Source organism: Acromyrmex echinatior, chromosome 19 (assembly GCF_024713525.1).
Source record: "Acromyrmex echinatior isolate Ae372 chromosome 19, ASM2471352v2, whole genome shotgun sequence".
NCBI classification, from domain to species: domain Eukaryota; kingdom Metazoa; phylum Arthropoda; class Insecta; order Hymenoptera; family Formicidae; genus Acromyrmex; species Acromyrmex echinatior.
The window spans coordinates 2,503,414-2,530,433 of NC_141870.1; the positions used below are offsets into that span (position 1 = coordinate 2,503,414).

The 27,020-nt window shown below is 31.4% G+C and overlaps 1 protein-coding gene across 13 annotated transcripts in view; it reads left to right on the plus strand.

The window, feature by feature from the left end:
- The window catches only part of LOC105147812 (Cyclic nucleotide-gated ion channel-like), a 145,196-nt gene that overhangs the window by 77,681 nt on the left and 40,495 nt on the right, over positions 1-27,020 (plus strand). For 12 of the 13 annotated variants that reach the window (XR_015548272.1, XM_087416054.1, XM_087416053.1 and 9 more), the window contains one exon: positions 22,966-23,174. The exons of the other annotated variant lie outside the window; for it this stretch is intronic. Coding sequence is in view for 11 of the 12 variants with exons in the window: in XM_087416054.1 (XP_087272180.1) it covers positions 22,966-23,174 (209 nt within the window). In the remaining variant the exon portion in view is untranslated. The remainder of the gene's footprint in view (positions 1-22,965; positions 23,175-27,020) is intronic. 13 annotated transcript variants of the gene reach the window in all.

The window sequence follows — 27,020 nt, forward strand, 5'->3', positions numbered from 1 at the left end:
TGAAGACATGAAAGGAACAGGCAATGAAATTCAAAATGTTTTTACTTGAAACTGAACTTAGCGATACGGAATGTCTTGAAAACTTTTGAACATGTTCGTTCCGTGTGTCGAGAGAAGGATCGGCGGTAAATTTCGAGCTATTGATTTAGCTGTTTAGAGTTACTTGCGCGTAAGAGATAGCGTGGTAGAGGAGAAGAAGAACGTAAGTTACATATACAGTTACCTCGAATTGAGGACAAACTCTCGATGTAGTGCCTGTAAACTGTAAAGAAAAATTAGGTCTTTTATATTACGTTTCTGCAGCACTTCTTTTGGATTCTTTTTCTTAATATATATATATATATGCACATATATAATTATGTATATTAATAATACATTAGTAATTAAAATTGGTATTTATATATCCTTGTATTATGGAAAGAATATAAAATATTTAAAAATTTAATTGATATATTATCGAAAAAAATCGTGTTGTTTTGAAAATGAAAATGAAATAGAAATATTATTATAGAAATGATATTGAAATATTTGATGAATCGCGATATTAAAATGTTTATTTAATTCACGTTTCCATTTTGTTTCGTAATATCGGTTATTCCATGACAAAGAAATGGGCGTCGACCTCCGCGAATGGCCGCCCGGAGCGAACAGCATTGGTCATCATATCAAATTTCCTGAACAGAAGCGCATATCATTTTTGATTTGTGCGTTCACTAATTACATTTTCCCTATACACGGTGCATTTTCAATGAGCATGCGCAGTCTTTTTGCCTTTATGATATAACTCCGGTAAATAACGCCACGTTGCAACTTACACCGCAGAAGCTAGAAAAAATAGAAAGAGGGTAATTTTCTTGCAACTACTCTGTAAAGATAGAATCACACGATGCTCGATTTTTTGAATGATAACATGCAATTGTGCCTGCTCTGATGTTAGAATTCATTCGTGTACTGAGTATGCTGTATATACATGATTTTTATATTTATTATGGATTACTTTATAGTTTATTTCCTTGCATGCATTAATCAATAGAAATAATTGCTAATTTCATAATTATTTATCAAACGTCAGACTGTATGCATCAAAGCAAGCGTAGCGTGGTATGCTTATCATTCAAGAAATAGAGCATCGTGTGATTCTATCTTTACATGCCTTTATGTGTTACATTAGTATTGTGTTATGATTTTAATTTCTTACTATCAAATATTTTATCATTTTTGACACCTCCCTAAAAGATACTTTGTCGTTTAACGGTTCCGCGTTAATGTTTGAGGATTTTCCATTTATATACGATCTCAAGAAGATACTTATTCTACAAAGTAGAGGAATTTCATATAATCATAGATGGTGGACTTAAGATTGCAATCTTCTTAATGCTAGAAGAATGTCTTGCATGTACTGACATGCATGCGTAGCTACGTAAGTGACAAACTTCTTGTAACAAAAGTGTGCCGCTAGAGTATCTTGTATATATCATCTTATTTCCAAAGGCTGTTCGAATTATTATAATAGAATTTTCCATACAGGAATTTATTTTTTATTACAACTCATGTATGAAGAAAATGTCTGGTTGGATTAATTAGAAGTTTCTGATTGAAAATAGGCAAATCAGAATTTTCTGGTTCGTTTTTTCAACCAGATATTTTTCTCATTGTATATGTCCTTATTTTTAGATACTAGCGAAATACGTATTATAAATACACATGTCTAATTCATATAAAATGTGTTACTTAAAGAAAATGCTAAGAGGAATTTTCTGTTTTTATCAGCAGAATATTTTTTTGGATGGAACATGATTGATAGTGATTTTTCTCACCGAATCTATTGGCCACTTTTTCGGGTCATCAATCACGCGATTAGAAAAATGAACATTGAGTCTCGATCCTCATACGTTCATCACCAAAATCTCGAAAATCTTGTCGTGCTACATGTTTGTCATTACATTTGTGTAACATCTTTTTATATCTGTATACGTTGACTAACATGGAGAACGTTTCAATCGTTTATATGTAGAGCTTTAATTGTTAATAACAGAGTTGTTATATTTTGACGAATTTGAGATTCTAGAATATCGATACGTTTGAAAGTTTATTGATAGTTTTTTATTTAGTTTGTTGTATTTCATTTTAATTGTCTGTAAGCAAGAGATAAATAAACAGTACATGACACTGTTTGTGATAATATGAAAAGAATAATTGTTTTAATAGCAACAATAACCTTAATAAGTAACAAAAACCTCACTCGATGAGACAGCTTTTTGTTGCTTTCATATCCAAGGTTATCACGATTATCTTCCTTTTGGGATCTTGAAGCTCATTATTGCTCTCATAATTATCGATTGAAAATTGCGTGGGGCTCTCTTAACAAATTTGAAGTCTACTGAAATTTTTGAGAGCAAATAATGTCTCATGTACTGTTTATTTATCTCTTGCTTACAGACAATTGAAATGAAATATAACAAACTAAACAAAAAACTGTCAATAAACTCTCAAACGTGTCGATATTCTAAAATCTCAAATTTATCAGAATATAATAACTCTGTTATCAACAATTAAAGCCCTACACATAAACGATTGAAACGTTCTTCGTGTTAGTCAATGCATACAAATATAAAAGAATGTTACACAAATGTAATTATAAACATGGACAGACATGTAGCACGACAAGCTTTCCGAGATCCTGGTGATGAACGTATGAGGGTCGAGACCCAATGTTCATTTTTGCTTTAACTCGCAAACAACACACTCGGTCAGAAAAAAATGTTACTTGTCCGCATACATTATCCAAGGAAACCTATGAAAGTTTCTCTTGGCGTATAAATTTATTCAAGATTTCCTTTTCCTGACACCTCGCGGCGAACTGAAATCGTGTTAACTCCGATGTTGGACAAAGTTTGGTCGGATAGATAAAGAGAGTTATCCTTATAGTTAGAGAGTGACACTTCAAGAGAGAGGATAAGAAATTATACGAAAATTTAATGATGCTAGATGCAAATCGGATGTCCGCCTCGCGATTGCTTCGAACTATCGATCATTTACTGCAAATAAATTTATGCGGCGTCTTAACTTTTAACAATCTCACTACGTGATACTCTTTGTGTACCTGTGACGCACTAATTTCTAACGATCTATGTTGAAATATTCACCTGCGATATCCTCGGATGTGAAATATTCGCGCAGAAATAGAGCGCAAATACACATTTTTTATCTCACGTCACTCTCGAGACGGGGACGCGATATCTTGCGGGTCTAAACGTCTCCCAATTTATAATTTCAAAATTCTCTGCAGCGAGATATTCGCGATGAGACCTCTTTTTTCATCCTGAAAAATCCGTTGATGACAAATTTCCATGCAAGAGACGGAGAGCACCGTTCCCATAAATTGCTTATATCGCAATGAAATTCCGCGTCGCGTCGAGTCGTGTTGGTCGCATCCGCGCGTCGAGGAGGAAAAATTTACAGGCGAGCGAGTTATTGGAGCGTGAAGTGTACCGGAAGTACATCATACGTTAGAACAAATCACTACCCTTATCCTAGGCTACCGCTCGATATCACATTTGAGCTCACATGTCATCGGAAAGGTTGAACTATGAATTATTTACTTTAGTCGGCGCCCTTACACTGCGTTGAACAGTTTATATCAATTTTGCGGTGCGCAATGAAATAACATAGCATGTAACGACGAGGGAGAGTATCTCCCGCCGTAATAATTATCATGTCGCACGTGGCAATGAAGCCGCTCGTGGCAGATCCCAAGAAGGTTAAAGCGATAAAGAGTCTGAATTATTGACCAAGTATGTACTTGTTTCCAAGTACACACTTGGTCAATAATTCAGACTACCAAGTTAATTAACAATAACAATTAAAGAGATCACAAGAGGCCGGATCAGTCAATATTTCATTAAAAGGAGGAAAACAGTATTTGTCGAACAACATATACAAGCGAAAGGTAATTCAATTTATGGCGCAATAGTAAATCGATACAATTTATTGCTGTACGTTGTTATCGGTGGAAATAATATGGTGAAAATGCGGGAAGAGATTTGAGACCGCAATGTGATTGATCTTCACTCAAAAAAAAATATTCTGCCGATAAGCGGGGAATTTCTCTTAGCATTTCCTCTAAGCAAAAAATCGTATATTAATCTTACATTAATTAAATGCGTGTATTTATAACACGTATTTATCTATAAAAATGAGGACACGTGAGCTATGATCAAAAATAAATTCCCCTATAAAAAATTCTATTATAATAACTCAAATAGTCTTTTGAAATTATGCATGCGATTGAAATTATTCAATGTGTATGTCCACGCGTTTTAAACGAAAATCTGAGCACCACCTATTTTCCTCACTATCACTCGAGACTCAGCGGTAAACCTTTTCATATTTCGAGAGACAATGACAGTTCGTGTCCGCGAATAATTCGTGTCCCGGTAATTTCCCAGAGCGATCTCCATGTAACTCCGTGGACCAACTCGATTGATTTCCAAAATCTTGTAGCCTGTAGCCGATCGTAACTGTGCAGTAAGGGCTACCACAGACAAAATTTCTGTAACAGTAACCTTAAGACGTTAACTTAAGCAGATGAGGTAATCAGGATATTGCTTCAGATCTACGTGCTCTAACGGAAATAGAAATAGCAGTAAATTTATCCATGCATTTGAGCCGCAAGTGCCTTTTCGAAATAAACTCGGAGGATATATCGTGCGATCGCGAAGGAACGGATTTCATTCACACGGAAGATACGACCAACGGAATGGAGAGTCCTTTAGTTTATACTCCGCGGCGAGAAGTACCGTGTGGGCAACCTAAATTATGCAAGGGAGAAGCAGAAGAAATTATATCTGTAATTCTCGGCTTTAAGAGATGCGCGGCTGAGAGAGACGAGCCCCGAAAGTCAGCAGAATGACTCAAATTCAAATGAAGCTTTCGAGCAGTGGGCTTCCTCGAGCTCACACGGTTTGACATAATCCTGCAGTACACGATAAAGCGTGTGGTTTTACATAAACCATCTATAAAACGTCTTTAAACGAGTATGAGTGGCGATATCTGCCTTACTTTAAACTCAAGCTTCGCGACCCGGCGGAATTTATTTTATCCTTTTAGAAACATTCTCGTAAATCTTTTCTTGAATCTTCGTCTTCTTTTGAAAAATCGGTTTTCTAGATTTGTGAATTCCACTACTTCTCAGTCGCGAAACGTGTGCACACGTTGCGCGAGATAACGGCGAAGCTGCTTATGCTTATGAATATCGGAACTCTGCGCTGACACGACTATATGTCCGTCGACTGAATATGTTGAGTTGATTTCGCCTTTCTACTCGGTTTGCTATTGTACGATCTATCGGACTTTAAGAGAATTGCCGAGGTGCAACTCTCTGTTTCCCTTCTTTCTTTATCTTTCTTTCACTCTTTTTCTGCTTTTCTCTTACGTCGAAGGCCGCTCGTTGTTGTTACCACTCGACATTTACTGCTTAGAATATCACCTTTAATGCGTATTGGATGAAAGTGATCCTAGGTTTAATACTGCAGACCGTAAAAATGGTAAAATGGTAAAGATAATGTACATATACCCTTGTCGACAATCAAATATTATGGTAAAGCAACGTAAAATTGGATGGTGTTATGTAAAAATGAGCCATTCCACGAAATGTGAAAAAAATTATGCATTTTCTTTGCACGAAGACAGCTCGATAAATTTGAAATTGAAATATATTAATAAATTTAACGTTGAATTATGTTTAGGATAAATTTTTTCGTAGCAATTTTTCTTTTTAGTGTAAATAGAAATATAATACAATTTATCCTAAGGATGTAAATTTGTTAAGAGAAATGTGTGCATCACTTTAAATTTTTACGTGCGTTAGTTGCATTCTTGAAAATGTACTTTACATGCAAGACAACAATTCTAGTTGCATGCACTAAATATTACTGCAGTCAAGTCTATTAAGTGCATTATTTCGTGGCACTATTGTACCGTTGTTGCACGAAAATTTATAACATCGTGAAATATTAATGCTGTGAAATATTAATGCTGTGAGAATTTGGTCTTTTACTTTATTGGAACGTGTTACTTTTGCGATGAAAAATAACAATAGCATGAATATTACTAAAAAAATTGATATAAAAATATAAAAATTAATAACAGGATATTTACTTTGCTATTCTTAACTGATAATTTCAAGCAAGTAATTGTTGCAGTGATCTTCTTTTACAAAAATAAAATATTTAGGTAATTTAGACGTGCAAGATTTTCGACTTTTGGTCGAAATCAGTAACAAAATTTTAGAATTTCGCATAAATATATTGCCTGCGATTCACAATACCGTAGTTTGAATATTTGAATTGGAAAAAATTTCAGATTTAAATCGAGCGAACTGCGATCTTTGGACGGATATCCCCTGTTATGGTCAGATTTTATTATACCTTTTTGCGTGATCTATTTGTAAATCCCGAGAGAGGACTCACAATTTGCGGAATTGCATCGTGTATAGAATATCATGTGGAGAATATGGCACGGTATAACATTTTATAAAAAATTAATAGAATGATTAAGAATTTCATAAAAAAGAGATACAAAGCCGTAACCAGCCAATGCAGGTGCACAAAAATAATAATTATTCAAATGTAATCTACATTAATTAGTAATCAACATTCCGAGCACTTTTTTGATTTTCCTCAGTACAAATACGCAAAAAATCGAATTAAAATATTACGAAATAAAACGGAATCAATCAAACAAACGCAATACAAAAATAATGTTTCAAATAAAATCTATTTTTAAATAAAAAAATATTACGATTGTTGTAAAAATGTAGGTATGTGTTGCGATATCAATGTTCATTCGAAGAAATTGAGACAGAAGCTGTACGTAAATTAATCTCGATTATAGTTACAACTAAAATTCAACGACATTCAACTGGCTAATTTTCAACCGAAGGACTGATTCTATATAAAAATTTACCGAAAATTCGATCGTACTGCGATGTATCGCGATTATTATTTTACATGATATCTTTTTATATATAAAACGGTACTTCTTATATATTTACGATATCTTTTTATATATAAGATGATACCAATATTAAAAAGTGGTCTCGTTGAGAATGGTATCTGCATTTTTACATCATGACAGGCAATGCCTATGAGAAACGATTTTATTCCGAATCTTTATTTACTAGTCGCGCTCATCAAACTTTTATTTCACGAAACATAGATATGGATCGATCTCTTAAGATCAATAACGACAATAAATATTTTAAAAACCTTTACCTTTATCTAATCGGTTTTTGTCTTAATATTTAATCGTCAGGCATCTATCATCATTATTGCGCGTTGGCAATTTTTACATATTATATATTTTTCATAAAATTATCATCTCTATTTTTACTTCGTATTTTTTGACAAGACGTTCATAATTGAGACATTTGTAAGTAAAAATAATATAATGTAACAGATTATTGTAGAATATTTTAGATATACTTATTCGATGAAATTGTTCAGGATAAGAAATTGAATGAAAATTATTCGAGCGAATGATCTTAGAAATTTCTTCACGACAGTCTGCTCTTGTAAAATATAATCTGATGTAAAAATGTCTTTTCTATCGAATGGCTTTTTCGCATTAGCTTTATAAACTAAAATTAAATCGATGACCCAGTTCGAAATAGCAACAGCTCATAAAATTGAAATTTTCAACTTAATATAAAATACAGAAAGTGTTTTTGTACGAATAATCATCCGATTGTCATATCGAATTTCCCTTCGATCGCGTTGCTTTTTGTCATGTATAAAACGACAAAGTAGTGCAAGATGTCGATAATGCTTGCATTACCCCAGAAATTCTATACATTTAGCTCTCGGATGTAGCCTACTTTTTTTATCATGCAGTTGCATAAGCTGTATTACATAAATCTGGCCCTGTCAGTGACAACAGATGATAACGTTAAACATTCCGTAAAAAGTTCAATATTCGTGTACACAATGCGTTTAAATAATAACAACGAAAATAAAATGAATTTCTTCGTTTTATAATTAAAAGTACATATATATTTATTTTATCGAGTTCGCAATAATTTTTGAAATAATTCTTTTGCTTTCTTACCAGCACTATATGTATCATATTAATAAGATATTAATAAGATATCAATTATTAATAGTAAATTTTAAATGCAAATTATTTAATCTTTATTTAATCTTAATAAAGATATTTAATCTTAATAAAGATTTTAATTTAAGTTTTGAAAATTTATTCTATTGAATTTAATGTTCTATCTACACTTAAAAAATAAAGTTTATCTGTATTTTGAGAAAACACATTTAAATATATATAATTTAAGTATTTATATATTAAATTATATTTATAAATTTTCAATAATTAATTATTATTTTTCAAATTTTACATTCCAAGAGAAAATTGTGTGAATGTAATTATTTAAAAAGTTAATACGAACGAATGTATAATACGAACTGAGAATAAATCGATTTAAATAAGAGAAATCATATTTTCGATCAAAGCAGATCTTAATTAAATTTATTTTAATGGCATATTTAAAAAAAATTAGTTATATTATTATATTTTTTACAGCACATTTATTTTCATATTTTATTAAAACCATAGAAAAAATTTTTGATTTAATAAAATTACACAAATTTATTTCTTTAATAATATAAAAATTTGTCAAGAGCGAAACAGCAAAGAATTAATTTATTTAAATACCTTTTCTACCTGAAAGTATATTTTTTTTATCTATAATATATATTTTTTTCTTCAGGTAAATATTCGAGTTGCTTTATGATTCATCGAAATTAATTTGAGATATGAAAAACAAACTACTCGATTTTATTCTGTTATTCTATTGTACAGGGCAGAATATTTAGTTACCCCATTTTCAACGGTACATTACATATTTCGTAATAACAATAGAGCTGTTGGCCATGGTCCGACGCTTTGTTGATGTTACGGTCTTGGGGCTCATCGCGGTGTATGACAATGAGTGCCGATGCTTGTACAAGAAGTGTTGTCATTCGCACGGCAGTAGTCGAGCGAGCAAGTATCACGGGGTCACTCTCGTCCGCTTTGAATGGTTTTGTGGGATTTATGTAATTCGCATTACAACATTCGAAATAGAATTTTTTTTATATTTCATGTTCCGTGCAATACGAAACACATTTGAAGAATCATTGCATACATGAACTATATACGAAAAAGAGAAAGTAGCTGCCGTAGCTAAAAACTGCGTGTGATAATTAAATGGCTGATGTAAAATATGGACTGCGAATATCTTAGCGGTGATACTTAACTTATATAGTTGAACGGTTTAGCTACAGTATATATTTTAGATAGCTGTTATTGTAAGATACATTTCAGCAATTAGTTGCAGTGTGCACACAATTTCACTGTCATTGCAACGACAACAATACAAGTATTGCTATATTCACAATATATCCTGTAGCTAAATATGTAAAAAAAAATACTAAAAATTTCGAAAAAACACTAAAAATTGGATGTTAACACTCAACTTTGAGTAAAAATTTAGTTAAATTTTTAGTGTTTTTTTTTATTAAGAACTTGCATTGAGACAATGACAACTGTTTATCGTGGATTTCGCGCGATTTATTCATGTAAGAATTTAAAGCGAAGAATGGGAATCATAAATTATTGGTTTATTATGATATTTATTTACCAAGAGACAGGAGAGGAGAGGGAGGGAAGAGAGAGAGAGAGAGGGAGAGAAAGAGAGAGAGCGCAATGGTTCAGAAATGCTTGAATCACAGAATATATTTCGTGTTTCGTATTTTATAAATTTTTGCCGATTTGGATGTAATTTGTTCACCATTTTCGAATATGAGTGTGGAACGATACGTAAATTGTGAATCGAGTAATTGCAAAGTAATGGAGAGTAATATATTAAGTTATGAATAATACATGTATTTCACATGATTTGAACATTCGAGATATATTACACGTGTGCAATATATCTCAAATGTACAAATTACATTGAATTCCGATCATATATGTACTTTTGGATAGTCCATTGCGTCTTAATTGGTTCATTAGTTCAATTTTATTTGCGTCGCGTCGCAGAATAAGAAATCACTGATACTATTTTCGAATTTATTGCTCATTAACGGAACATTGCATATATATATATATATATATATATATATATATATGAAATGAAGTCAACACCGAATCGAGTAGCATTTAATTAGTAAGTGTCATTATAATTAATTCCGCATTTTACTTAATACTTAGTTTTATTTACATTTCATTTATTTACTTGTTATCATGTTTGGCAATTTAGAATATTCTTTACGCTTATTTCAATCGCCATTTATCGTCAATTATGTGAATACTTTTTTTCACGTTATATTTCCGTCGCCAATCGCGATGTTGTGAGAAACGCGTCATATGCAATTAACTTTAAAAATGCTGTGCAAAGTGCCGTGATTATTGTATTCTTGATGATTAGTGCTCGAGCGATCGTAATTAATCGTGTTTTTGTGAGTAAATATTGTGCAAGTGCAATAAAGAAACGAAAGAAAAAAAGAGAAAACAGAAGACTTGGACATTAGACGACAGAACAACCATAAGATACATTAGATATAGAAAATTTTCAAAAGAAATCTGCAAGCATAAATAAAAAAAATAGAAAAGATTTTATTATGTAGATTTAAATTTTTATTTAAATTTCTTTATATATTATAATTTTTAAGATTCATGTTTTATAAACAATGAAGATGAGCAGGCTTATTCTGTAATTCTTATTCTGTAATGCAAGTTTCGTTATTGTTATAACGTCGCTGCTCCTGCATTCTGCAACTCGTTATGACAATAATGATATCATTATGCCATCGTTACGCAGATTTTATACATGATAAAAAAGCTAGACAACGAAATATAACAATATTATTACTGTCATAACGAGTTACAGAATACAGGAGTTGCGCAGCTTTTTTGTGGTAAGAGAACTGCGCAATGGTGTTATAATGATAATGAAATTTGCGTTAAGGGTTAGAGAATCCTGCAGAATGAGATATTTACGTATTTATGATAATGTGCAATAATAATAATTTATTGTTTATAGAATAAGGTAAAGAACAGTTGAAATTTAGATGTTGTCTTGTTTTACCTTTTTCCCGTTTTTTAAATACAATTTAAATTAGCATTTAACCTCGTCCCTTTTTAGATGTAAATGTTATACAAGCTAATATACAGAGAGCAGAATCTCTTGTCAGAAATTTGTTCAGCATATATGTATGTTAAAAGTATAAAGAAAAAATAGATGAAAAAGATTTTATTACGCAACACGATGCATTTGGAAAATAAAAATATATAAAAAATTTGAAAGGATGTATATATAGGCGATTATATCAAAAATTTGAAAGAATGTATATATATATATACATATGTATTACTTTTTAAAAATAAAAAAATCATACATTCGTAAGTGTTGCTATATTCTGATTTAAATTTGAATTCAGTTTAACTGTATTTAAATGGAATAATATATAAATTTAGATAAAAGTAGTATATAAATTTAGATAAAAGTAGTATAAATTTAGATAAAATAGTTTATGCAAGATGTAAGATAATTCGAGGGAAGATGTCACAAGGGGGAAGATGCCTTTGTTTATAATTTTTTTATAAAACATATGTTGATCGTAATGACTTGCGCAGTTATCGGCAGAGACGAACATGTTCATGTCAAAGTCGAGATTATAATTAGTAAAGATTATACGAAACACGAAAAAGATAGGTCGTGAAACATCTTTGAAATATTTAGTATGCTAATATATAGCTAAGGTCTGTTTCGATGCTTATTGTAAAACTGGGCAAATGCAATTTTAATCAGTATTTCCTGGAGGTCATATAGTGGGTGGTATAGATTATAATTTATAATATTCTTATGCGTAAAAGTTGCAATTGAATATTCCTTTTACACTTGGGGATAAGATGATAGTAAATACAAAACACAATTTTTCTTGCTTGAAACCGTCATCAAAACGATTTTATGAATTAAAATTTGATGCTTTATATAATTCGAAATATTTTAAGTTAATGAAATGCTTAGACGAATAAAAGTATATCCAACTTATCTCTTTCATATTTCGTCAATTTATATTTTATCATATCTTGTGTTTTTATACAATAGCTTAAACTCTTGATTATGGACTATAAATAACTAAAATATGCAAGTTTATATTGCATCACATTATTTAATTGTTTGTGACACCTTTCCCCATAGAAAGTGACATCTTACCCGTATATATAGGGGAAAGATGCTACTTTTTGTAGGGTGACATGACAGATATGACATATTAATCTCTCTTCTAATAATACATTAAAAATTTAATTCATTGATTTATATGATTAAAAAAAGGTTGCTAGAATATAAATAATATTTTTTCGATCGTTTGTTCAATAACATTAAGAAGTTATTTAAGAATAAAAGCTTAAGTGTGGCGTCTTCTCCTCAATGACCTTAATTCATGAAAGAAAAGACGTAAAACATTGATTTGTGCTTAATACGATATTATTGGTACAAAGTGACGCTGTAATAGGTATAAATTTTGGTGCAATTCAACTTACATACTTAAATAATTTTAAAATAATAATTTCGAATTTGGTTTATATGAGGCAAGCGTTGATAATGCGAAAGCAAATTATATTGATATTTCTTTTTAAATCTGTGTAGCGAAATAATTAAATTCATTTAAATTCATAACCGAAATAGATTGCGTCATTAAGGGCATAATAGCATTGTATGTTGCAGGTATTGTATATTACGTTTTACGAATATAATACTCATATAATTCATAAAATGTTGGTTCATGACACGATAACAATAGCGTTAGGAACTACTGATATATTTTAGATATAAATCAATTTTATATCTGACACGGTTTTATTTTCTTATAATAATTATTATGAATTTGGTTTGTGCGAGATTAACATTGGCAGTAAATAACATTATTTACTTTTTAAATTGATAATGACAAAATTAAATTCGCTCGGGTAAATCGTATTATTAAATGGTATCTTGTTATTATTATTATTACACTTAATTCATAAAATATTAATTTATTTAATATTATAATGGTAGTGTTATGTTGCAATGTGCCTATATATACCTTAGATATAAATCGACTTTAATACGTATAATAGTCGTTTTTCACTTTCCTACGTTAATGATTCCGGGCTCGGCTAGTGTAAAGCGAACCCTGAGACAGTGAGAGCAAATATCGTTCATTGTTATTTACCCCCGAGTCTGCGTGCTCGCGTAAACTCGATCGGTCGGAGTTTGCTTAAACGGAGCATTTGAGCTTATAGTGAAGGACGAGTAGTATCTTCGTCGTATACCTCCCGTGTGAAATGCCGGCCATGTTCGATCTGCACCGAATATGGAGACGTAGACGCAGTCGTGTCAATCCAGAGAATTTAAAAATCTTTTATTTGTCTTCCTTGCGAAAGGTACGTAGATGTTACAAAGCAACACAGTACGTCGTATCACAGTTTGGCAAGAAGATTGAGATCGATTTTGAGATTTTCACTTTATATTTTTCAATTTGCTTTGGCAAATTTTAAAATCTTTATTTTTGCCTCGATTATATTACACTGTAAAAAATGAAATGTTAATTTTAACTTATAGTCGTATAGTGGAAACTTTCTGAGATATGCAAAAATGTTAAAATTAACACAAAAATATTAATTTTAACATTTTTTCATATCTCAGAAAGTTTACTATACGACTATAAGTTAAAATTAACATTTTAATTTTTTACAGTATGCGTGAAATTAACCTGAACACATTAATATCATAAAGTCGTGGTATTATTCTAATTATTCGTGGCATTAAAATAACAATAATAATAATTATAAAATACAAAACATATTTGTACAAACAATTACAATGGAGTATATATTTTTTGATGACATTTGTCTCGACAATTCGGTTTTTAAAACAACATTTTATCCGTGAATTAACAGAAACTGTTTGTCCGATAGCAATACCACACAACAAATAAAAAACTGAAAGGGAAGCAAAATGGAATAATATTTTGGATGTATCATAGTGCGAAATGTGTAAAATTCACAAACATTTTGCATAAAATGTATGTTGCGATATATACATATAGAATGTTATGAAACGAAATCGATATTGAAGTGTTCATTAAATTTTCTACATCTAGTAATATTCCCAAATATTTATTACTATGTAGGACTTTGAATTTTTTTTAAGTGACAAAATAATTCTAAACGTTTATAAAATATTTTTTTTATATTACTTTGTATTATTATTTTAATTATGTTTTATATTATAATCTATTTTTTATATGCATTTGGATGATAAATTTATATTTTTAGACTTCCAAATATTTTGTACATTCAAATATTCTTAGAGATTTTTCACCAACTCCGATTAACGCTAATTAATAGTTAACTCAATTATCACCAACGTGAGAACTAAACATAGTTCGTTTCAGAAAAGGAAGAGAAAGAAATTCTGATATATTGAACTGTAGTTAGTATTTCTGTGAGTTGATTGTCGATTAACATTAGAGGTTTAATGAAAGAGAGACTCTTTACAAGATGGGATCACTATTGGCACTGAAATAATATCATATTTTGAGGCAAGAAATAAAGTAATTAATTATAACAAATCTTACTCAGGACAGGAAGCTTTAAGATTTTAAAAGTATCTCCCCTTTAAAGATTGACGAAAGATTTTCTAAATATTTTCGACACCTTCAAGAGTTTCAAGCATTCGAAACTTTTGATACTTTTCGAGATTTTCAATTTATAGTTTCGAATAATATTCAAACAATTTAGATTTTTATACGAATTATTCAAAAGATTCGGAAAAAAGATTCAAATGTTCATCATTATCTCTGAGGAAGACTAAATGAAAATATAATAAATATTGGCTGAGATGATGACATATAATTTACTTTTTCGCATGACATACATTTCATTGTAATAGTTTGTATTGCGCTAATGTACAGTTGTTACTAAATAATTCCCCAAAGATGGCAAGACGCGATCAACATCTAACTTGTGCGGCATACTTTATTCCCCTGAGATACGACACGGTGGCAAAGTTGGTGGTATCTAGTTAACCTGTTTCCGGATCTTGAGGTAGAGGAAAATAGGATGTTACGTCAAACTCGATTAATGTCCATGAAATTCAAGGGAAAGGTACGATGCGATGGAAACTAACGGTCGCTGTGCCGATCGGAGTTGACAGAATCGTTTTACGTTTAAGTTAACTTAAACGTAAATAAACTTATAATCGTGACAATTATGGGATTTGATCGTTTTTTCGTGTAAAAAATTTAAATATTTTATAATTAAACGATTACTTTTTTATTGATGTTTTTTATTTCTAACGCAATTTATCTTTATAATTTATCTTTTTAATTTAATTTAATTTATTAATTAAAATTTATCATTTTAAATAAATAAAAAATTGTATTCGACATGTAATATTTCTTTAAAATGATCGATTTGCGCGCATATTCGGTGTCTAGTTAAATAACACTGTTGTAAAATATTATATGATAATAACATACTGGGTGTTGCCAACTTTACTTGGGATATAAATTTATAAGAATGATATATTATAATAATTGTTTTTTTTTTTAAGTAACTGTTACATTTAATCTTACATTTAATTAATAAAAAAAAATGAGTTTGTATCTGCTTGTGATGATTATCTTACAATCGCGCCATGTCTTAGCGCCGAGACACTACTGTGTCTCTAGATCATGGTTATCTTATTTTTTTTTAGTGTTTTATTTCTTTTTGTGCAAGAAATGGAGAAAGAAATTGCTGTATTATTTTTCTATGATATTGTTGTGTTATTTTTCTTCGAAATCTTATGGCTTCTGCACAGAACGTGGCAACGCTTGCCGCACGGTAAAAAAAATCAATGTCTCGCTTACTTGGAAGTAATAGATATATAATTTCCACCGCGCGATAAAAGTTGAATTCAATCCAATTTTTGCAACGTATATTACATCATTTCTAGAAATTTTGCAAGATGAGGCCGACTTGAGAACATAAAATTATTGGCTAGACTTTCATCGCGCGGTAAGCGTTCCCACGTTCTGTGTGCAAAGTTAAGATGAAATCACATGATGCTCAATTTCTTGAATGCATATGCTGAATTCACACTGGATCCGACGTACGTTGTACGCAACCAATCAGAAAGCAGAATTTTATTTATATCCATAATACGAAGCAAAATCCTGTTTGCTGATTGGTTGCAGAGTGTCGTATCCAGTGTGAATCCAGCAATACACTCACTAGCAGAAAGGATGCAATAATCTTTTTTTGATGAGTTCGGAACTCAGTCTTGCTTATAAACCGATTGAATTAGTAATTGCTAGATCTATCATAAGTAAGAACCAATTGCGCAATGAGCAAGCCACATTGCGGAAAAAAATTGTTGCAATTTTTCTGCTGCCGAATGTACAGTCTGATTTTTGAAAAATAATTATGAAATTATAGTTTCTTTTGATTGGTGCGTGGTGGATGGAATCAGATTGGTGCATACGTGGAAATAAGCTATGAAGTAATCCAATAAAGTAATAAATATAAAATTATGTATATGCAGCATGCAGCGTTCGATGCATGAAAGAATTCTAGCGTCAGAGCAGGCATGACTGTATGCATGTTATCATTTGAGAAATCGAGCATCCATCTTTAATCTATAACATTCAATCTGAATGTGGTATAACCATAAAAAGCATTCAACTGTTTCCACTTATTATTTCGCATCATCTTTTTTGAAAATCAATAGTTCCATCCACCATGATCAAACAATTTCACAGATGAAATTACGATGGAATTGAGGCGAAACGAACAATTTCACAAATGAAATTAGATGAAATTAAGGCGAAGCGGACACAATGATAATAGCTGTATTATTTTACTATCACGTACAGATTAGGCTTTTTTTCGCATCTATAGTACAAAAATTTGACGCAGTATTTTAGAGGATAGCTTGTAATCGATAGAAGTCTCGCGAGAGTCGACTAGATGATATTGTCGGAGATAACTCGACGTTTCCATCGACGTAAAAAGAATTTGAAGTGCATAAATCTAGACGTCCATAATTAATGACTTTTTTTTAGCGCATTTCTGTACATTTAAAAACAACTGTAAATTTACCATATTTAAACTTTAAACATATTTTGTGAATTGTAGATCTCGTACATTGATTTGCTTCTCTCCTTGATTTGCTTTAAATTGCTTATATATAATTAAATTGCGTATATATAAAAATACAGCGAATATATGGAAATCTGTTTATAATAAAGGTTATTATCACATATATTACCGTCTTTCATGTAAGTTATTTTCATCGTGTGTTCTAATAAAGTGTTTGCTATTTGCATTCAAACAGAATTTCTTTTTTTGTATGGAAAGGCTGAATTTACATTTAAATGTTCTGATTGCTCTAATTAAATATTCTTCCGGGAATTCTGGAACCATCTGTGATTGATCTTTGTATAATAGCGAGGAAATTGAGTTAAATTCTATGAAAAGGAATTTGGAAAGAGAGAGAGAGAGAGAGAGAGAGAGAGAGAGAGAGAGAGAGAATTCAAAAATGTCAGTTTTTCTCGAAGTTTCTGTAAAATCAATTACTCTCCGACATTACCAGCGTTTTCCGGCTCGCCCAATTTATGCTCGCGACTCTACTGCAAAATAGACTTTTTGCATTGTGTTAAAAAACAAAAAAGAAATAGAGCATCAAAATGAACAACAGAAAATCGGCAACACCACCTTTTCTCTGACATTTTTTTTGTGCACAGACGAGAAAGTCTCAGGCAGCTGATAGTGCCGCCTACATCCCTCTAGAAATCCAGTTATATAAATGCGCATATGTGATTTAGACTGAGACTACGTATTATACAGTTTTGATGGACGGACGAATGAAGTACCGTCATTCGCGAACATAAAATTACAAATCACATTTTGCGTTCCATTTAAGGATAATTGCGAGCAATCGCTGACGTGCGATGTCGGTTTCCTGATAAAAGTATTAGCGATGATCGTAATATTGTAATTAAATGAAACTACACGTATACGAGGGAAACGATAATCCTGTATAGATTTATATGTGCAATATATACGTATATTATTTACAATAGCCGCGAAACATAATATTGAAAATTTCTGGCAAATAGATTATACCTATGGCGATATTGAAAAGGCTTTCGAGAATTTTTTACACGAAACATTTAATGAAAGATAAACATATAAAGGATGTTATCAAACTTTTATTATTACTTTAATATAATATCTACAATAATTATATAAAAATATATGCTTAAAAAAATTTGAAGAAAAGAAAGGAACAAAATTATTTAAAAAAAAAAAGAAAGAAGTTTATTTATGATTTACATGCTTCAAAAATTTTTATTTGATAAACTTTTGCGACAGGTAACTTTTTTTAGAAAGAAACATTTTTTCTCTGCAAAAATATGGAATCATGAAGTCTTAGATTAGAATTAAAGTTGCGCGTCATATAAGAGAGCCTGTATATCGAAATATAATAAACGTAACAAACTACTAGATCTAAGATTGAAAAAAATAACATGGTTTATACACTACTGCGAGCGTTGTTAACGGAATTTACAGTATGGTGTCTTATAGAGGCTACTATCATGATATAGGTGACACAGGGAAGTATTATTCGAAAGGATTGTGCTTTAGAGCACAAAGCTATTATTATTATTATTATTAAACAAGCAGCGTTAAGCTCCGCACTTGGAACAAGAGCGGAGAAACAATGATATCTCTCTGTGTCAATTCGAGATGTTGGTCCATATTGGCGCGCGCTGACTAACTATTGTATCAACCACCACGTTTGTACAGTCGCAGGGACGTGTTTCTGTCAGCGTTCTCCTTTCCTCAACGTCGTTTCGCATTTTCAAGACAAATAGTATCGTGAATATCGATTGTGATGCCATCCGCGAGAGTTGCATGATTATGTTATGCTCTGCATTGCGTTATATTATATTATACATGTAATATTGTACATACATTTTAAGGTCATTGGATCGAAAGGTCATTGGATCGCCGAATCGATCTTTACCATCACGTTACGATGCTACGACCACCGTTCTGCGGTCGTAACTTTGGTTTCGAAACTACCCGTAATGCGATAACGTAAACACCACGAGTACGAGATATTTCGACCGATAAAAGCGACGATATGGATGCCGTTGGTCTCATTTAATTTGGTCTTTTATTTGCTCTTTGTAGATATTATTCGACGATGATTGTTTCTGTACAATGTCCGAAAGAAACGAAGCGAGAACGAACGAGCTGTTTAGCAGTTTTATTTAACGCACTCGACACCTCGGATGTATCTGAATTTGAAATAAAATGAAATATATTCATGCGCGCTCCAGTAAAACTCTAGTGAATATGTATCGAAATGGTTGCAGCCATTACAGAATCACTGACGGCTGCAGCAGTGCTGTATAGATATGTACATATATGTATATATTTTTGTGTAAACTTTTATCCATATAAGTATATTACCCATGTATATGTATGTACATACATATCAGTCCTATATATAGGGTGTCCTGTAAAAACGCAAGGAGAGAGTTCTGAGATCATTTTGAGACGAAAATTCTAATTAAAATGTTGAGGTTACAATAATGTTTAGATATCATAAATATCAGTAATTAGAAATATTAATAATTTTATTTTTGCATAATTATCTTAATATTTCGTAATCTTTATATTATCAATATTAACATCGGAAGATAATTAGCTTTTGATTTTAACACTTTATGTTGTAAACTTTACGTTGCAAATTTTAGGCTAATAATTCAAAAATTATCTTCTATAATTTAGTATTAAAATTTTCGTCTTCAAATGAACATAGGAATATACTTTTAAGCTGTTACGCTCTTTACGGGACACACTGTTTATGTATTACGCATACATAAACTACATATTTACTGTGTTCGTTTGTCGGACATATTACATGGATAGATATTATATAAATACTAAGGGGTATTCATCCACATAACGCTTTTTTTTTTCGATACATTAAACACTTTTTGCGCGCGTAACTCTTTTGATGAATATATAAACGAATAATTAATATTTTAACGCATCTGACATGCTCGCGATGTTTGTAAGAAAAATCTTTTCGTGTACTAGCAAATTAGAGGGGAAAAAATTCATTGTAATTAGGCACCTTCGCAGATAGTAATGCGAAGGAAAAAGTATAACTACATTAAATATCCATAAAAAACAATTTTTATTAAAGACAAATGTTGCCTTTATCATATTCTGATAAATGTTCTACCGAGTTGCAGCAAACAAGACATTTTTTGAAAGAGACGTAGTGTATTTTCTATCTTGACCAGTTAAGCAGCTAAAGCTTTGAACTGAGAGTACTGAGACCTGTAACGAAACAGAAAGATTTAACCACTAGAAGAATCCTAAAACGAAATGTAGGTTCTAAGTAACCGCGATGGTATTGGAAGATAAATCGATTTCATGAGCTACATGTATATAAAGTCGGGATTATGTATGTGCTGGAAAATTTATGAGTGCCGGTAAATGTATCTAGTGGAAATCATTTACTGATATCTGTTAAAACATATATTATTAGAATATGAAATACAAAAATCTTAAAAACATAAAAATATGAATTATAAAATATTTTAAATAAACAGTATATATGTGTTTCTATATAAAAGTATATAAATTCTCGTGGGAATTGAAATTGAGGAAAATTGTTGCGAATTTTCTGGTTAACAACAAGAAAATATCGTTTGTTAAAGACTAGACAATATAACATCTCGTTAATTAAAGTTATAATTTCCGACGGCGAGATCACGATTGTATTTTGCATCACCTCTAGCTTTGGATGTAAACAACTTTCGCATCCTTTGTCATGCAATTATGCATTTTCTGTCGTTCGCATAGAACAGTAGAATATATAGGACAACTCATAATGTTAATTATAAAAGGATTTTCTAACACAGTTGAAAACCCTTTCTTACACTCAAAAAAGTGATCTTGCAGTTATAGCGAAAATTATCTAAGTATGAAAAATAGCTAAAATAGATAAATTTCTATAGCGATATTAGATATGTATTGCATCTAATCATATAGATGACAGAGATAGAATTTAAATTTATATTATAAATTTTATACGTATGATATATAATTTTCTATCAGATACAAAAAACAGCTATAATTCTAGCTGAAGCAGCAACATATTTTTTTGTATGTAATGAAAATATTAAGATGAACTTTGAAATTATCCAAATTAAAAAAATCATTTTATAAATTAATTTTTAACAGAAAATTTAATGACAAAACTTTATTTTATTTTATTTTATGTTCAATACATTTTTTTTATTCACACATAGATATTACTTTAACAAAATTTTGATTTGAGATCTTAGCAAAATATCTAATATCAAGAATTAAAAAATTATGAAAAATGTAAAAATGTGATAGTATGCGTGGTATGCTTGTGACTTTTGTTAAGCAAAAATTGTCTTCAATTAGTTAGAGAATGCGCTTGTAAGTTTGGATTTATCGTAGAAGCGTTCTGTTTATTTTATTTTGCTTTCTGTTTTCCTGTTACTATTCTCTGTCAAAGGTAATTAAAAGTATCCGGTACAGTAAGTAGATTACGTAACGTATCCACAATTCTGTTTTCCACTCTCTAGATCAGGCAACTACCATGTAACTTTTACGACTTCCGATCGGAAGTTTCTGATCGCGATTAGTCATGATTCCTGTATCGATTTTCGGTGGCTACGAGATGAAAAACAGCCGAAAATCGCAACATTTAGCTTTTTGGCAGTCTCTCATTCTGATCACATACTATATTTCGTTTTGCTTTCCAAATCCCAAGGGATCACTGATCGTTGAGACTTTTTATGTACGCAAGATCAGTCACAGGGTGAAAAACGAGAACATTTATATGCCGTTCCGATCAATGATTTGAACTCGAATCCTGAGCAAACGAACACGAACAAATATAAGCATTCGCGACATAGATGCCATTTGTACTCACTGAAGGAGCTTGTTTGTTCGTATTTGTTCGTGTTTGTTTGCTTGGTCTGGATACGGCTTGATGAGCTCTTGGACACGTGATCGGTTCTCCAACGGCAAAATAGGATATTGATTTAAGTGACATATACGAAATACGAAATACGAAACACGAAATACGAAACACGAAATACGAGATATTTCAAACAAAAATGTAGGAAAGCATTTTACATATATCGAAACAAAGCTTTGCAGTATTATATTAACGATACGTAGCTTTCTGATGTAGCTATTTTGGTAAAGCAAAACGATGCCGGAAAATTTTCAAAAATTTTAAATGATAATTTTTGGTTTTATGATCAAATATTGTATGTCATTGAATGCTGGAATTTGTGATATTTATGTATTATTTAGCCAATGATATTCGATATCTGTGGGCGATGGTAAAAAAAACGTTTTTTTTTTTAAATCGCGTTTCAACATACGAAATGTCATCGGCAGTTTACGTGAGTCAATTCGAAAGTTTATAATATCTTTCCTCAATCTTCTAATAAACTGTTTAAATACAATTTTATATTATATTATTTGATATTAAATTAAAACCTTTAATTAAATTTACACAATGTACGAATTGAAATAACTTATTTAAATAATGAAAAAGAAATTAAGTCGACTGTCTATCCGCAATCAGTATTGATTTATATAAGTAACGATATTTTTATTAAAATTCAGATGATGTACAGACAGAGTTTTCTTTTAAAATTTATTCTGAAAATATGATAATTGTGATACAGTACAATATTTTAAAGATTTTGGTAAAAATCTTTAAAATATTGTAGTGTACCACAACTATCATATTTTCAGGGTAAATGTTAAAAGAAATCTCTCCGTGTGAAATTCATTATGAAATTGCAGGTGGATCGGATGGAAAAGGAGGAAGGGCAGGTAGAGGGTGGTCTGCAGTCTTCCGGTGGTGTTTCTGATTCAAAGATGGGCTCCGGACCTGATTCCGGCAGTAGCGCTCCCTCTTCGGTTCCCCAGTCGCTGGTTACTTCGAGGGACGAGGAGGATGATGAGGATGAGGAGAGTAGTGATAAGCGGTCTAATTGCCACGGAGGATCAAGGTTAGTTATTTTTGATGCATCCTTGCACCGTAATCCTGATTTTAGCCCTTAGCATTTTGATACACAAATCGAAAGATGGTTTCGCGCCATAGATTATATGGAATAATATAATATTACATACTATTTAAATTAAATATATCCAAATCTTTGATTACGATACATAAACATGTAAACGTTAAAATCGATATTATTAAAAGATTGCTAGCGTGAAAACTAGCGATTGTTCTTTCCTTTAATTTGATATGAGTGCTGTTTCCACATCGGATATATCGGTTAACAATTTAACGTTAATCTCATTAAGCATGAATTCGTTAACGTATACGTTCTGTTACGTGTGAGTAAACACGTAATTATATTCGTCACGTAATTTAGCTTGAGATAAAAATTTATGAAATAAATACAGCTTCGTCCAATAACAAATTTTTATCTTCTTTTGTATGGAGCTGCATAGAAATTAAAACAAATTACATAATTGATGAATGCATAACGTACACGTTGCACGAAGAATATCAGTTATTAATAATGACGCTGGATTTATAAAAAAAAGTAATTGAAAGAAAGAAAAAAAAACACGGAAATTTATCTACACACATGCGCATTTATTCGGACATAGCTACTTTATGTTTCTCATTTACGCAGGAGATAACTACTCTATATTTCCTGTCTCTTTGTGCAATTGATTAATTGCATACTAATTTAAGCGTATCAATCAACTGCACTGATTTAGGTGTCCAATCAAGGAGATCCAATTAATTTCTATAATTTTGATGTGTAATCGCGTATAGAGAGAGATTTTGGAAATAGAGGCAAACCGCTGCTACTGCTGCCTTTTACGTGAACTGCGAGAAGAAAAATGGCAAAGAGAAAAATTTTACAGGTGCATCTTTGCGAAGGAGGTTCATAGAAAATTAGATAATGCTGAACCTGATATACAAGATTCTCTTTTACCCATTTTCCTCGACATTTTCCTCTCTTTACTCACGAAAGAGCGACGGCCGTTCCAGTTAACAGCAGCACACTGTATAATCTTGGAACTGGTTTGTCTCTTGGTACGCGTGTCGCCTTGGTTCAAATTTAAAATAATTCGCATATCGAGAATGCGGAAAAACTCGCTAAATTTTGTTGTTTAATTTCTAAATATAATATATTAATATTTAATTTCTTTACTATTATTATGCGAGCGTTCCTCGAATTTCATTGTGATTGTGACAATAGTCAATTGTGGTGCATTTTCTGCAATGTTTGTGCCTTGTGCAAACTATAATATTTTGAAAATTTTATTCGATACTGGGCTTACGTTTGATCCCGCTCACAGCGAGAGTGCTCTAAGTACCGATTTTGCTTTCAATGCGCATTAATATCCAATATTTAACAATACCTGAATACGGCAATCTGCGTTATAACATACGATATCTAGAATATTTTAGGATGTAACGGATAAATTGTGCCGTTACAGCTTAAAAAGCAATACAAATTTTTTGTTTTCCCATGTTACGTCGGACTCCCATGACTCTTTTCTGTCGTGGAGATCTGAAGTTCATTTGAATATACAATAAAGATAGTTACGAATGACAGATAAATTGAACCATTACATCTTAAAAAGCAATAAAAATTTTCTTCTCCATGACAACCTAAAGTAAAGATTCCAGTATCTCCTCGTAAATGTCAGCCCAAGATAAATTAAAAATCGATGCACGTATACAAACGGCGGAAGATTAAAGAGATACCGATGATGCCCTCCTTGGACACGCGACTAGAAAAAAAATGGTCGAAGCAAAGTGCTTCTCGATTTGCGTCGCTTCTTCCCCTCAGCTTCCTTGCGGTCCAGAGCTTGAACGCGACCAAATCGGTCAAAATTCGATTCCTGCTGCGTTTATCCCCTCAGCCCTATACATGCGGAGCTTGGACGTAACAATAGACGGGAAATATTGATTTTAACCCTCTGACAATATCGCACATTGTTTCAAACTTTATCAACATTTTTCGTTTTAAATTTACTATTAAATTTTTTTACTCGCAATCATCTCTCTCGGATAAAAAATATTGTCAATGATGAAAGGAAAATTAACTTGTTCTTATTTATTACTGTCTTTCTCATTATAATCTCTCTCTTTGCCTTAATTTTACGGTTTTTTCTGATGAAACGAGTTCTAGGATTTAAATTTTATAAAATTTATTTTGAAAATTTATATATTTTATACCTCTGAAGTAGAAAAGCGAAACTGAAACTTGTAAATAGTATTTCATTCTAAGACGAAAATAAGCACTGTATTCTAAAGTCATATAATCGTTCTTGGCAGGTTTTACGAAAATTTGGCAAGCGTTTCATGTTTGTGTAAATTCCTCGTTTCTCGATATGTTAAAAATGTAAATCATTGTCGATATTATCTCTGTTCTGCTGGAAAATATCACGGAAGCTGGACTTATTTCCAGTTTTTAAAGACGTCTCGCTTCGCATATACGCTTCTTCCAACAGTTTCAACGAACTTTCCACGATTATGGCGGAGTATGGGTGATCACGTAATCTAACGAGTACTTGAGTTTTGATTAAAAATCACCGCTGGCATGCACTTCACGTTCTCTCGGACGGAAAATGCGCGAACGGCATTCGTAGCGAGATGGTTACAAGTTTGCTTGAGATGCACGAATGCATTCGATTTACCGTCTCCATATTTCAATTAAAAAATAAATAACTTCGGTTTATGATATCGTACAAAACTTAGAAATGTCACAATGTAATGCGAATCTAACAAATCCAATATCTTTCTAGAATATCATATCTAGAATATCATATCGTTGCATAAACGACTCAAAAAGTCATCATTTTGTTTATTACATTTTAAATTTTAATACGTTAATAACAATATAAAATATATGATTCATCATTTAAAAGAAGATGAGAAAGAGAATTAAAATTAAAAATTTCTAAGTTATAAGATCTATCATTATCGCGTGATATCTGCCTTAATCTCATTATGTAAGCTTTCTCTCATTAAAAGCAGACTTTCTCATTGAAATACGTCTTCATCCGAGGAAAAAATTCAGCTTCGCGATAAAGACTGGTTCATTCGATATCTCCGCGATATTACAGTGTTCGCCGCGATCGCGCGATAAGAAGATACTGCCTCGAGACATAATTCTTGTAAATTTCGGAAGAAAATCTCTCACGTTTTGCATCCAAGCGAAAATGGGTCGTGTCTCCATCTCCGTCGAACGCAAGAGTTATAATTGGCCCGAGAATAATAATCCACGTTGGAGAGATCACCGGATCGGCGTTATTAGAGCCGCACTAATGTCATTACAGACATTAAATCTGGTTAGCGCATCGATATACAAAAAACGTTATCTTGTTGTAGTATTCTCTAGCATTTTCGTACATCTCAGTTTCGCTCTTTAGTCTTTTTTCGATTAATTATGAAATTTCAGAACCGGTACATATTGCAATGCGGAAAGCTAAAATTGAATTTGATCAAATTTAATTTATCTTCTTTTAATATTTTTATTTAGCATTTTGTAAAAATATCCTAAAATCTCCAAAATGAAAAAATGTGGAAATATAAAAATTATACTATTATATAATATTAATTCATTCCCTACAGACAAAAATGGTTAAGTAATTTTTATTTTATAGGACTAGTAAAAATATTTTAGCTATTTTTGTCGAAATTATGATAAACTTTACTTGCCTGAAATTTAAAATACCAGAAGCAGAAAGTAAAAATTACAATTATAATAAATTAATTTTAAGTAATTGTATCTTACAATATAAAGTAAATCATGTTATTCACAAAACTGTAAGCGAACAAGATTTATACATTTATTATTATATCAAAAAATATTTGTTGA